This window comes from Zingiber officinale, chromosome 1B (assembly GCF_018446385.1).
Source record: "Zingiber officinale cultivar Zhangliang chromosome 1B, Zo_v1.1, whole genome shotgun sequence".
NCBI classification, from domain to species: domain Eukaryota; kingdom Viridiplantae; phylum Streptophyta; class Magnoliopsida; order Zingiberales; family Zingiberaceae; genus Zingiber; species Zingiber officinale.
In genome coordinates, this window is record NC_055986.1 from 166549209 (window position 1) to 166563631 (window position 14423).

At 35.3% G+C, this 14423-nt stretch overlaps 1 protein-coding gene across 1 annotated transcript; it reads left to right on the forward strand.

Annotated features, from left to right (window-relative positions):
* Positions 1-52: 52 nt before the first annotated feature.
* On the forward strand, positions 53-7772 carry LOC121989339. Its single transcript, XM_042543324.1, has 5 exons — positions 53-915; positions 3698-3809; positions 3882-4007; positions 4072-5820; positions 7153-7772. Exons 1-5 carry the CDS (start codon positions 92-94, stop codon positions 7492-7494), a joined length of 3153 nt encoding a protein of 1050 aa, XP_042399258.1. The 5' UTR covers positions 53-91; the 3' UTR covers positions 7495-7772.
* The last annotated feature ends 6651 nt before the right edge of the window (positions 7773-14423 follow it).

A 14423-nucleotide genomic window follows, 5' to 3' on the forward strand; every position in this document is an offset into this window, starting at 1 on the left:
ATTTCGCAAAGGTCCCTGTATTTATGGTAATATAAATACTAACAGTCCGCAATTCCGTCCCCGGCACTTGATCGCTCTGTTCCTTCCTCCCATGGCGGTGGCGCCCCCGGCCTCGGAGGTGGTTCCGGTGGTGGACCTGCGCTTACTCTCCCAGGCGGAGATCCACTCTCTCGCCCTCTCTTGCCCAAACGCCTACGACCTTCGCCGCTCCGACGACGTCGTCATCCCCAAGATTGATCCCGCTATCTTCAATGAGAGCGCTGGCAGCCGCAAGCAGACCTACAGCCGTTTCCGCCTCGCACCTCACAATCCAGACCCCGCCTCACCATCCACCGTCGCCAGCCGCCGCCCACGTGGCCACTTTTCAACTTCCTCTTCATCCGCCGCTCCCCTCGAACCCTCTTTCGCCGAAGCGGGAAATGCAGACGATGACGAACGAGGGCGCCATGAGAACCTCAAAATTATTTCCTACCTTCGCCAGCTCTTTTCCGGGGAGGAAGCTAGTCCCCAAACCCTACCCACCTCTACCAGCGATCCTGCCCAGGGAAACCTAATTAGCAATAACGCCAGCGGCCCGCAGAATCTTGATAAGGGTAACCCCGTAATGGCTGTGTTGGAGGATGAAGATCGTGAGATCTTGAATGGCAAAGGTGAAACTGTGGATTTGTTAGCTTTAGGCCAGAAGGTGGATCCCTTTACCGAGGTGCTGAGGCAGAGGACGTTAGGTCTGACGACTGAGCAGCAGCTTCTGGACTTCATGAGTGGATTTGACGGACAGTGGGGGAGTCGGAGGAGGAAGAGGAGGATTGTCTGTGCTTCCGATTTTGGTGATGACTTGCCGAGGGGATGGAAGCTGTTGCTCAGTCTCAAGAGGAAGGAAGGTGAAGTCTGGGTGTATTGCAGGCGATACATCAGGTTTCTTCCTCTCTCTCCTTTGTTCCTTAATTGCTGTAACGATTTTAGTATTGTTTGAACACATCATGTGCCAGAAACTTTATCAAACTGATGAACAATAATTGCTTAACTGGAAATATTATTTGACAATTTTGCGGGAAATGGTTTGTGTTTGTTATTCCTTGATGAATCGTACAGTATTTATACATTGGTATCATCTCCATATAAGCGTGTGAATGCACCATACATAGTAATTCACAAAATAGGAAAAAAATACCAACAAGAGTAGTAAAAATGTGTAATTGATGGGATTCCATGAGTGGGATGATGGGATTCCATGGTTTTGTTTCTAGCTGTTAGCATCCCCTCAAACTGGAGATGCCTCATGCAGATTCAGTTTGGTCTCAAGGAAATGAAGCCAATCCTTAGTATGTGATTTGACAAAGTGATTTGTCATTTGTACCTTAAGTGATACATATTAAAGGTCAAATGCATTGTGTTGATAATTTTTGTAGCAAAGGTGATTACGCTTGCCTCAAGCGTCCGTCCCTAGATTATGTGAAGGAAGGTAATCACGGGTCAACTTATAACCGACAGGCAAGTTGAGTAGGGGGTGGGACTTGGGAGGGGTTTTTCTCCCCAATGTATTGAGTTGATAATGATATCAAATAAAGTGGTAAGCACTTCAACATGCTTTGTTATTTCATGAAATATGTCTGTTTAATAGATGTCTTGCATTTTCACTGTCATTGTGTTGTAGATATATTGCAATTTGTCAGTATCTTTTGGGTTCATGAATAGATAACACATTAGATAGGTGACATTAGTAGTCTTAAAGGTGGGTACGAAGATTACCACGAGTGTCCTAGATGACATTTCTTATTGGAATGTTGTTGGAATTGCCTTGAAGAGAAATCTGGAGTGATCTAGATTGTCCCAATTGGTTTACTGACTCATCGAGCTTCTCACTGATAAATGGGCAAGAAATGTTGTTTTCAAAAAGGTTGTATGAAGAGTGAATTTTGTTCCTAGAATGTGACATGCTAAGATATGTGCAACTTGTTAACCATGGGGTCATAAGAAGAATTTTTTATAGATAACATATATCACTCACTCATAGGGAGGAAAGCAAAAGAGGTTCATAGAAGGAGAGTTGTTAAAGAGTGGAAGACAGTAAGCAGTCTATGACATGGACAACTATACTTAGTGCCTCTTGGTTTTTTTTTTAAAAAAAAAAAAAAGTGGATGAGGAAAGAAGATTATAAAATTTTCAACAAGATGCAGTACTTATGTTTAGCGTCTCGATTTTGTTATGGGGATTCTGCACATAATAATTGAAAGAGAGTAACTCTTTTTATAATAATTTTACACTATAATTGCCTCAAAATATTTTAATTGTCTACGGCAATTAAATGTGAATCATCATGGAGAAATCTTTATAGACAAAGAAAAGATCCAAGGCTAGCATAAAAGGGCAAGCCAGTGCACGAAGCTTCCGCCAGTGCGGGTCTCGGAGAAGGGTCGGACTACATTGGATCTATTGTATTCAACCTTACCTTTCATTTTGCAAGAAACTGTTTCTACGACTTGAACTTGTGGCTTCAAGGTTATGGCAATTACTGTTACGCCAAGCTCCCTTCTAAAAAATCAAAGGCTAGCATGCATAAAATAAATCCAAATAGCCTAAAAAAATCATTGATAAGAAATCATCAATAAAAGTGATATAGTACTTTGTACCTCCCTTTGAGAGAGTGGGTTCAAGGCCCCAATATTAGAGTGAATAATATCAAAAGAAGCTAATATTTCTTAGTAACTAAAGGTGAAAGGTTTTAGCTAACTTACAATTAACACAATTAAGTTTTTTTTGCCTGTTATTACATGAAGCACCCATATTTGCTAAATGTGGAAGTTTTGAGAAAGAAACATGACTTGGGTATTGATGGTCATACATGGAACTAAAGTTATTAGATCAAGAAGGCAAAGCTAGTTGCATACTAGGGCCAGAAGGATCAATGAGTTTCCCAATAAGGAACATGCGTCCAAGCTTTGGTCCAATGCCAACTCATCTCCTTGTACAACAATTTTGTACAACACAACAATTTGCACTTATGATGGCATATTATCAACTTGACCTCTTGTCAGTACTCATGCATACAGTCCAATTAATCTTCCAGTTATACTTGGAGTATTAGACTATGTCTAATTATATTGGTTTAGTAATCAGAGGACCTGAAAAATCTCTTCATTGCTTCCCTACTTTAACCTCTGTTAGCTGCATAGCCAATGTCACGCAATGAGGATATGCATACTTAATACATTATTCTTATCAGCGTGAGTATGCATATATCTGTTTTCTTACAGGTTGATTGTGATACTCTTCTAATTTTTAATTATTCTTCAGATTATTTGCAGCATGGTGTCAATTGGATATCATTCTAATGGAAGATTCCTGTTCTTTAGTTATCTAATATTGTGTGGGTTTTACCTGACTGTGGTTAAATTTCTCATCCATATAATATGTTGAGGAGACCTTGCCTGTTCATTTTATCTATCATTAGTTTCTATGCTCGTTCTAACTTTTTGTCACTATCCTTTATCTCACAAGTATAATTAGTTCATATTCTTCTCTTAAAATCCACCACAATAATATAGACCCTATCATGAGATTTTTTATATGCAAATCCTTCTTATATCTAATAATGCTGTTTGACTATATTGGTAAAAATTTCTATGGTTTGACGTTTTGAGCTTCATCGCCTTGTAATGTTCGTACGTATGTACTTGCTTTGTTTGCCTTTCCCAGCCCAAGGGGAAAACAGTTTCTTTCCTGCAAAGAGGTTGCAGCATATATACACACTCTTCTTGGGAATCCAAATGTGGGTGCCTCAAGGAATGACAAGTTAAACACTGACTATGTAAGTGCAAATTGGCCTTCTAATTGGAATGAGCTGTTCTTGTCCTTATTTATTTGATTAACATATGAACAGGCTGCAAGTTTTGCTGTTCCAGAAAATCATGTGAACGACAAGCCTGGTTGCCCTGCAGTTGCACCATTTGCCTCTTCATGTTCTGAGCCTGACAGGCAAATTATATTGTATGGTGCTCAAAATCAGGTAACAGAGGAATAGGTGAAAATGCATAAATTTACTGATCTAATATTAGCATATTTAAATGCAGAGGCAGCTATCACATGAGCAAAAGAGGGCAAAGAGACGTAAACTTGGCAAACTGATAGGGGATGGTGTTATTATAAAGGATGGGAAATTTGAATGTCAATTTTGTCACAAGGTCTTTGCCGAGAGACATCGCTACTATGGTCATGTTGGAACTCATGTGAGATACCAAGGTTTGAGTGCTGAAGCACTTCTTGATTATAACTCAAAAACATTTTGCAATCCAGCTCCAGTGGCTGCTCCATCACATTATTTCTCTTCAGCTGAAACCAAGGCTGAGACTTCTATTCCTATCACTGCTAGTGAACCTCATTTTGCTTCAGCAAATATGCACCGTCAAGGGGACAATCAAATTGATTCTCGGGAATCTGAAACTACTAAAATGCCTTCTGTAGTGATTACTGATGATATCAATGTTATGGATGAAAAAGTTAGTTCATGTGTGAATGGTGAAGTTACATTTCCTATTATGTCTCACGGAAAGGTTGCTGAAGACACACTAATGACATCTTCTGATAATCAGGTTCATAAAATTGAAGAAAATACAAATGGTAGAGATGTCAAAAATGTGGAAGCTAGTCATTTCGAGCACGACAAAGTTAGTGATGTGAAGAACATTGAAGTTGGTGAAGTAGCACTACATGTTATGTTTCATGAAAAGGTTGCTGAAGACACCCTTATGACATCTTCTGATAATCAGGATAGTGATTATCATCATGCAATTGAAGAAAATACAGATGGTGCTGATGTAAAAACTGTGAAAGCTAGTCATTTCAAGGACGGTAGTGATACAGAGAACATTGAAGTTGGTGATATCAGTAAGGTTGAGATATGTGGTGTCAAGAAAATTGATGATTATGATTGCAATGATGACAATTTCCATTTTGGGAATGTTCAATCTAATAGTCTACAGGTCAATGATGTTGATTCCAAACCATGCTTCAACATAACATCTATAGCCCTTAATGATGTGCCTAATATAACCTGTGAAGCAGCTAACAAAGTGGCCCAATTTTTTCCTGAAAGCATGTCCCTTGATGGCTCCAAAACTAATGATAGCGATCTTACAGGCATGATACCAGAGTCAAATGTTGACGCCAATGACGGCATAGCTATCAAAACAAACATTCCTCTCAATTTTATGTCAATGTCTCACATCGATGTAGATAAGACTGTCCTTGGGAAATCTAATGGGAGAGAGATGTCATCCTCCGTTGTCATTTCAGATGCTGAGAAGTATGGAACAGAGCATAGGTTAGAATCAGAAAACCAGTTGATTACCATCCCGTCAGCTAATGGTCCAAATTATGCCATTGGGAAAGATGCTACTGATACACATGTAAGGAATATCGAAGAGAGTTACCTTGTTGAAATGGTAAAATCCTGCAGAAAAAATGAATTGGCCACTTCCAATGTGTTTACTGTTGAAGATAATGCCAGAAGTATTTTGCCATTGGACTTTAATGCCAGTTGTACAGACATGCCATTTGTTAATAGATCCAGTGGTAATGTTGATAGAAACAGAGTGCGAACATTTGATATTGAGATGAAGGAATGCATGCTTGGAGATATAGATGAGCCCAATGTGGAACTAGATATATGTTTTAATGCTTCCAGTGCTGCAAATGAACATATTGCTGCAAATAATTCCTTTCATGATAGTGAAAATTCCTTGGGATTTGATTTCTCACTCGGTTCTCCTTGGTTGCATTCCTCTGATCATATTCCAGATGTTGACATGAACCCTGATCAGGTAAGACCGAAATCAGACCTTGCTTCCTAACGTACATTTAGTACTCTTATAAAGAAGAAAGATCTTCCATATGGTGGTATCTACTTTTCATATTTAGTTCCTCAATAATAAAACCTTGTAATCCATGTATAATAAAGAATAAAGCATGCATGTAAGTGTTAATTGACTATTCTAAGTTTCTGTACAAAATGGACAACTGTTGATGGTTTTTAAGATAGGAAATTGGGGGGGTGGGGCGTGGGGGGTGGGGATGCAGTCTGTGGGTGTGTGGTTTTACAGTAACTTATGTCTAGAGAAGTTCAACTGTGAAAATTTTTACCTCGTATGAATATATTTTCCACACCTGGCATTCGATTTTTCCTTGTTTCTATTCTGCCTTTTCCATTTACTATAAACTCGAATGTTTGATGATATTTATGCATTTAATCTGGATTTTTCTTTTTTGCAAAGAGAAAGTGATTATTCTAAGTGAAAACAAAATCGTGCCAGAAAGCATGTGGCCAAATTTCCTGAATATCATTATGTCAAGCTATAAATTGGCTAGCGTTCATAGCATGGTTTGCTGACTAGCGTACAACTTGATTTCACTGCATTAACAATACTTATCAAACTACCACTGCATTAACATATAATAATCTACAATAATTGGCAGTTTAGCACTTCAATATCCACTATGATGCACTGTTCTCCCAGGTGTTTGCTGACTAGCGTACAGCTTGATTTCACTGCATTAACAATACTTATCAAACTACCACTGCATTAACATATAATAATCTACAATAATCGACAGTTTAGCACTTCAATATCCACTATGATGCACTGTTCTCCCAGGTGTTAGGCTTGTCTAAGGCCCTACTTGATCATAGTTGCCTCACATTAAAACTGAGATGAGCTAGTGTTCGAGCATCAATTTCCTTGTGGTTTTAGCCAAAATAAATTTCTGCGATCGCTCATCTATATTAATCTTCTTCAACCTGGCCCCTGTGGCTTCTATTTGTAATCATAACAAATAGCATCTTATGGCCTTCAGATTATTTTGTTCTGAATAGCTGGAGGTAAATGCAACAGCACTTAAAGAGAATAGGGTACATGACTAAATAATTCCTTCAATACCAGTCAGAATCCTGGTTAGCTATATAATACCAAATGGTGGTTGCAGTTGAGACTCATACCACATCTCTGGATAAATCCCCTGCTAGTTGATAATTTCAAGACAGGAAATAGTAAACTTTATGATACTGTTCTTGACTAATTTTGTTCCAAGTTTCTTCAATTTTCTCCTATACAGATACTATCACTGTGTTCTGATAATTTTATGCCTCATTTTTGCAGCATGGGGAGGATTTCAATGCTAATAGCCAGAAGTCGCCATCCTGTTTTACTCAGCTGACATTAAGCACAGTTGACACTTCCGAGTTTGATAATTTGACCAGACAAGATTCTATTCCCGCACAGCCACCTATTGAATTGCACTATGAGCCCGAACTGGACCATGCTTCTGTTCATTTAGGCTGGGACATTTCCTTGCAAAACAGCATGTACGAGCTGACATCCGTCTGCGTTTGGTGCGGCGGAGAGTTCCGCCATGTATCGTCTGCTGCAAATTCTGGAGAAGCATCTGATACACTTGGGTTCATATGCCCCACATGCAAAGCAAAGATTTCAGGTCTCTAAGCGTGCTAAATTAACTAAACAAAGCCATCAGTTAGCAAATAGCAGTCAATAAGTTTTGACTTGCCTCAACACACTACCTTACTTTTCTTTTACTGGTCTCTTGTGCAAGTTTCTTGTCCCTCTCTATTCGTCTGCATTTAGTAAACCAGCACCGCTTCTTTGAAACTATATCTTTTTAGGGCATTCAGATACTTGTTAATGTTATCTGAAATCGAATCATTGCGTTTGTTATTCTGGTCTTTTTTTCTTGCAGTTGCTATCAGAATTTTGCCTTGTGTTTGTTATAATAATTTATTGTTAGACATGATGAAACCAAAAACAATCTTTTAAAAAATGATTTTAAAAAAATTGTTTTTAGTGTAGTTAATAGCTGAATAAGAATGTAGTTTACCACAAATAGCCAATTGAGGATAGAAGCAACCAGGGTGACCTAGGAGAATTCGTTGAACATGATAATTTTAAATTTTAGATTTAACTGAGCAGGGATGTTGCCATAATAAATCAAAACTGTAAAGAGTAAAATGATACTTCGAAATCTATAAGATGTAAAATGATAATTTAAAATTTACAGTGGGTAAAATGGAATTTTTATCCTGAATATCTGGTAATTTTTGGAAGGGCCTTTAAAATTAAATTTATAAGAACATTCACACAAATTAAATTTAAAATAAATGACTCATTTTATTAAATTTAGATAATTATTTTTCATTACACACTATATTAATTATCCTAAAATTTTTATCCTCCTTAATTTTTTTATTATTTTCTTCTCTTTCTTTTATTTTTTATTATTATATTTATGGAATCAGTGGAGGAGAGAAATTAAAAAGATTGAGTAGAAGGAGAGAGATTAAAAAAATATTATTTTATTTTTAGGATAGAGATTTCATTCCCTAAATTTAGAGAATCACTATTCATCAAATCTAAATTTAGAAAATGGATAGGATAATTGATGTAAATGTTTTTTAATTACCCTATCTAAAATTTAAGGTAAAATATTTAGATAGGGTAACTCATATGGATACTTAGAGCATCCCCATTGTAACATTAATAGAGTGTTATAACACCTCATGGATGTTAAAGCCAATGTGAAGGGGTACATGTTCGTAGTATTAAACATGTTAAAGACGGCATGGGGTGAGCCAACCCTGGCCCACCCCATGATTGTATTTTTTTAAAATTTTATTTATTAAAAAAATATAAATTTTAAAATAAAAAATTAAATAAAATGGGTAAATTGTAAATAACAAAAATATTTTTAAATACTAATAATTTGATTTATCTTCTTTCCAACAGTTTAGATTTGTATTTTGTATTATTTTATTTATTATTTAATTTGAATTAAATTTAAAAAAACAAAAAAATTGTAAGTTAACTGTTATTATTAAAAAATAATAATAATTTTAATATTTTAAAATATATTTATTTAATATAATATAATTATAAGTTGATTGTGGGACCCATGAATAATGAATATTAATGTTAAAAAAAATATGAGTGAAAGAAATAGATTGTTATAACGAGTATGTGACAATGAATCTCATATTTTTTTTTTTTTTGATGAAATAATTGATATTATAATATAAATGCATTATAGATGCTCTTACATCTAAGTTTCATATTGCCCACACGTATTGTCATTATATCCCTCCAGTTGTTCAACCTTTAAAAATTTGATTTTCTTTATTTAAACGGAACCAAACCTAAAAAAAACTTAATTATTTTATGGAGTTCATTGGACCCTAAAAAGCTATATATATATATATATAAAAGTTTCATATTACCCACACGTATTGTCATTATATCCCTCCAGTTGTTCAACCTTTAAAAATTTGATTTTCTTTATTTAAACGGAACCAAACCTAAAAAAAACTTAATTATTTTATGGAGTTCATTGGACCCTAAAAAGCTATATATATATATATATATATATATATATATATATATATATATAAACTCATCTCTTAAATTTATTTATATATATATTTTTCAAAAAAAATAATTTTAATAAAAAATTAAAGAAACATTAATAAAAATTAAAATAAAATAAAATATATCTTTTTTAAATAGCTAATTATAAGAGAAAAAATTAAATTAAATTAAAAAATAAAAATAAAATAAAATAAATTATCACAGTGTTGATTTTTTAAAACTAACAAGCTTGGTGTTGAGGTAAGATATCACCACACCAACTGTAGTATTATTATTCGAAGATTCTAAGGCAACTACACGAACCTATAAATTGGTGTATTAGTCTCAAAAATAGAATTCCATATTATAAATACTTTTCCTATACTATCCTCTTCCAAGACATGTCAAATTTTTAAAAATCTAAATCTCTTAGGCTCATGATTTTTATCAAAATTTATTGATGGACCTAACAAGTTATGATTTGACTGATTCTAAGTTTAGTAGATTTTTATAGTACACTAGAGTGAAAATGTGCCTTAAGGTATCATCTTGAAAACATTTTCAATAGTGCTCAAAAGATTTTTAAAATTTTAGACTTTGAGGTAACCACAAGTTCTTGCAGGGTCTTAAAACCAAGATTTTATACCATATATACATTTCTTATACTACCTTTTTCCGGTATATGTTAATTTTGTTAGATAATTTATGTGGACTAGCATAATTAATAGGATGTTATTGGGCTTAGCTATAATGGGTAGGCTTGGCCCATTATTTTCTAATTTCTGCAGAGACCCCTACTCCTAATCCTTATTTTAAATGTGAATTGTCGCCCCATTGAGATGAACACGTACTTTTGTAGACTCGGGTGATAGGAGCAGTTCCTCTCTATTTTTTTTTTCTTCTCTCTATTGTTTAGGTTTCTCTCACAGAAACAAAGATGAACTCATCGACATCTTCTGCTCCAGGTATTTTTGTATTTTTTCTAACATCTAATTATATCTATCGTGTTTTTCCTCATTTGTCATATCTTGAATTATATTTTGTAGATTATCATTTGGTATCAGAGCGAGGTTTGCTAATTCTAATATGACATTGAGTTTTCCTTCTTCAATCAATTCTTTTCCTTAAATTGATTTTGCGATTTGGAGAAAATCATCGCGTTGCGATTTGATGCATCTCCGGCCATTGGGCGAGTTCCTCCGTGACCTTCATGAAGAACATGATTGCCTTCACATCACTTGTATCTATTCATATAAATAATATGATTTCCCTTTTGATATTTTCCTGATAGCAAATTAAATATTTAAACGTTTATTAAACAGTAATTCACGATCGAATAAATATTTAATATCATGGCTTTCGTCAACATCGTATTTATAATTATAACATAATTATAAATCTTCAACAAAAAATAAATAAATAAATAAATTATATCGTGCGCATTTAGCACGGCGCTTGATGGAAGAACCATCTTCTTCAGTTTTAACTGCAATAGTCCACAGAATAATTTAAAAGAAGTCTTTTAAATTTAAGACCAATTTTGTATTGTTGTTGATATTTTTTTTCATAGTTGTGAGCTCGCCTTCGCAAGACTGATTATGATAAAATATTATTGTTGGAAAATTGTTATTAATGTGGCATTAGGAATTATTTTAATAATGCACTTACCCTATCAGTTTGTCTTTATTGATATAATTCTAATGATTGGTAATTATATTTTAAAGTTTTCAATATCCTTTTGATATTAACTTTAAGAATATAATTATTTTATGTGATGTGAGAATTAATTTATGCATTGTAATTCGGGACCCTTCGGCGGGATTGCATTTGCATGAGATAATTTTATTGTGGTCATAAGCTCTATTTCTTTTGTTGGATATGCTCAACAATAATCTCCCATTAATGTTTAAATTCCAGCTTTGCCTATGAGTATGAACTCTTTACCAAAGCTGAATGGAACCAATTATGAGGACTGGGTTGACTCTGTTAAGTTATTCCTTGCCATTTCTAATGTTGATGTTGCCCTTACTGAGAATGAGCCTGATGTTCCCACAACTGAATCTTCCGCTGCTGTTATAACAAAACATGAAAAATGGGCTCATTCTAATAAAGTATGTCTGATGACCATGAAGTTCACTATGGATAAGACCATCAAAGATAATGTCCCTGAGACGAATAGTGCTAAGGAGTTTCTTGAGTCTGTAGGCAAGAAATTCAAGAAATTTGATAAGACGGAAAAGGCTTCATATCTTTCATTACTGACAAAGACTAGATATGATGGTGTGTCGGGGGTTCGTGAGCATGCTATGAAGCTCACCAATTGGTACAACAAGTTGAAATCCATGAAAGTGGAATTGGGAAGTGATTTTTTGGTCTGGCAAATATTGGACTCTCTTCCTTCTGAATTTGATATTCTAAAAACTTCTTATAATGCACAAAAGGAGGAATGGACTATTGATGAACTTGTAGTCATTCTTAATCAAGAGGAGCAAAATATGAAGAAGGGTAAGGCTCAAGTTGTTCAATTGGTTTGTCATAAGAATAATGACAAAAAGAAGAAATATTTTAAGAATAACAAGCCTCAATTCAAGAAGAAATGGAATGATAAATCAGGACCTTCTGTAGTTCATGAAGATAGTGAACCATCTAGAGTTAAAAAGAGATTTAATGGCAATTGCAAATTTTGTGATGTGTTCGGGCACAAACAATCTGACTGTTTTAAGTTTAAGAAGTGGCTAGAGATGAAGCAGAAGCAAAAGCAAGGTATTCGTCTCGCTTTAGTGTGCTTTGAATCTAATCTTGTAGATGTACCTTCTTATACTTGGTGGTTAGACTCTGGCACAACAATTCATATTGCAAATTCTGTGCAGGAGCTCAAAATCAGGAGAAGGCCAAATGAAGGGGAGGTGTCTGTTGCAGTTGGAAATGGAATGAGTGTCAAAGTAGAGCACATAGGAATAGTTGTTTTGAAATTAAGTGGTGGACATGAGTTGGTTTTGCAAGATATTGTTTGTGTACCTTCTATGAGAAGAAATTTGATTTCAATATCTGTTTTGGATGATTGTGGTTACTCTTTCCATTTTGGTTCAAACAAAGTTATCATATATTTTACATCTATTATTGTTGGTTATGGTGTCAAGTTGAATAACATGTATATGTTAACTCTTGATCCTCTTTCTACTGAACAACGATATTCCAATATTAATAATGTTGTTGGGCAAAAGCGTGGAAGAGCTATTGAGAACTCTTCTATGTTGTGGCACAAGAGGTTGGGACATATATCCCGAGAAAGGATGGAGAGATTGACCAAGGAGAATATTCTTCATAATGTGGACTTCTCGGATTTCAATACTTGTGTTGATTGTGTAAAGGGTAAGCTTACTGCTGGAGTCAGAAAGAATAGAGTTGCTAGGAGTGAAGGAATACTGCAGTTGATTTATACAGATATCTGTGGGCCAATTACTCACATTGCTCTAGGAGGATATAGATATTTTATTACCTTTATTGATGATTTCTCAAGGTTTGGCTGGATTGATTTGTTGTGTAAGAAATCAGACTCTTTAGATGTCTTCAAGAATTTTAAAGCTGCTGTTGAGTTGAAATTTGGCACACAAATTAAGAGTGTTAGATCTGATAGAGGTGGTGAATTTTATGGAAGGTATACTGAAACTGGTAGGAATCCTGGCCCTTTTGCAAAGTTTTTACAAGATTGTGGCATTGAGGCACAGTATACTATGTCTGGGACTCCGCAGCAAAATGGTATTGCTGAAAGGCGAAATCGTACACTCATAGAGATGGTTAGATGTATGCTTAGCCATTCAACTCTTTCTGATTTTCTGTGGGGAGAAGCCTTAAAGACAGCAACTTATATTTTAAATCATGTACCAAGTAAGTCAGTTCCAAGCACTCCATATGAACTTATGACAGGGAGAAAACCTACTTTAAAACATTTTCGTGTCTGGGGTTGTAAGGCAGAAGTTAGGCTCTACAATCCAGAAATAAAGAAGCTTGATTCTAAGACGATTAGTGGTTTCTTTGTAGGATATTGTGTTGGCTCTAGGGGTTCTAGATTTTATTATCCTAATCATACCACTAGAGTTGTTGAATCTGATCGTGCTGTCTATTTTGAAAATGATTCAGAATATATTGTAACTCAGGAGCCACGTGTTGTTAGCTTCGGAGAAGAGCGTGTCACTATTCCTGTACCCATTGCTCTTTTGCCTAATTCTATGCCAGACGTTCTCACTCATGATGAAACCACAAATTCCACTGTTGGTGCAAATGTTGATCTGCATGTTGATCATGATGTTCAGAATCCTGATGTTGTTGTGCCTCAATTAAGGCGATCTGAGCGTGTTCCCACATCTACTGGATCTACTAGATTTAAGGATTATGTTGTTTATTTGCAAGAACATGAGTTTACTAGTGTTGGGGATTCTGACGCTATTACTTTCTATGAAGCCGTTTCTGATTCTCATAGTTCACAGTGGTTGATTGCTATGGAAGATGAAGTAGCTTCTATGCAAAAGAATAATGTTTGGGATTTAGTGGTATTACCCGAAGGTTGCAAATCAGTAGGTTGTAAATGGGTCTTTAAGACTAAACGTGATGCTAAAGGTGAGATAGAGAGGTACAAAGCCAGACTTGTTGCTAAAGGGTACAACCAGAGAGAAGGCATAGACTATAAAGAGACGTTCTCTCCTGTCTCTACCAAAGACTCTTTTCGTGTTGTGATGGCTTTAGTTGCTCATTTTGATTTAGAGCTTCATCAGATGGATGTTAAGACAACATTCTTAAATGGTGATTTATTTGAGGATGTCTATATGGATCAACCTGAAGGTTTTGTTGAAAGTGGTAAAGAGCACATGGTTTGCGAATTAAGAAGATCCATTTATGGTTTAAAACAAGCTTCTAGACAATGGTACTTGAAGTTTGACCATATTGTAAGTTCTCTTGGCTTTGAGGAAAATGCAGTTGATCAGTGCATTTATCTAAAACAGAGTGAAAGAAAATTTATC

Excerpts from the sequence above, each read along its gene's own strand:
- LOC121989339 (XM_042543324.1), top strand. The coding sequence starts at position 92 with ATGGCGGTGGCGCCCCCGGCCTCGGAGGTGGTTCCGGTGGTGGACCTG. Across the intron at positions 4,008-4,071 it reads TGTATGGTGCTCAAAATCAG|AGGCAGCTATCACATGAGCA; the intron begins GTAACAGAGGAA and ends ATTTAAATGCAG. Across the intron at positions 5,821-7,152 it reads TTGACATGAACCCTGATCAG|CATGGGGAGGATTTCAATGC; the intron begins GTAAGACCGAAA and ends TCATTTTTGCAG.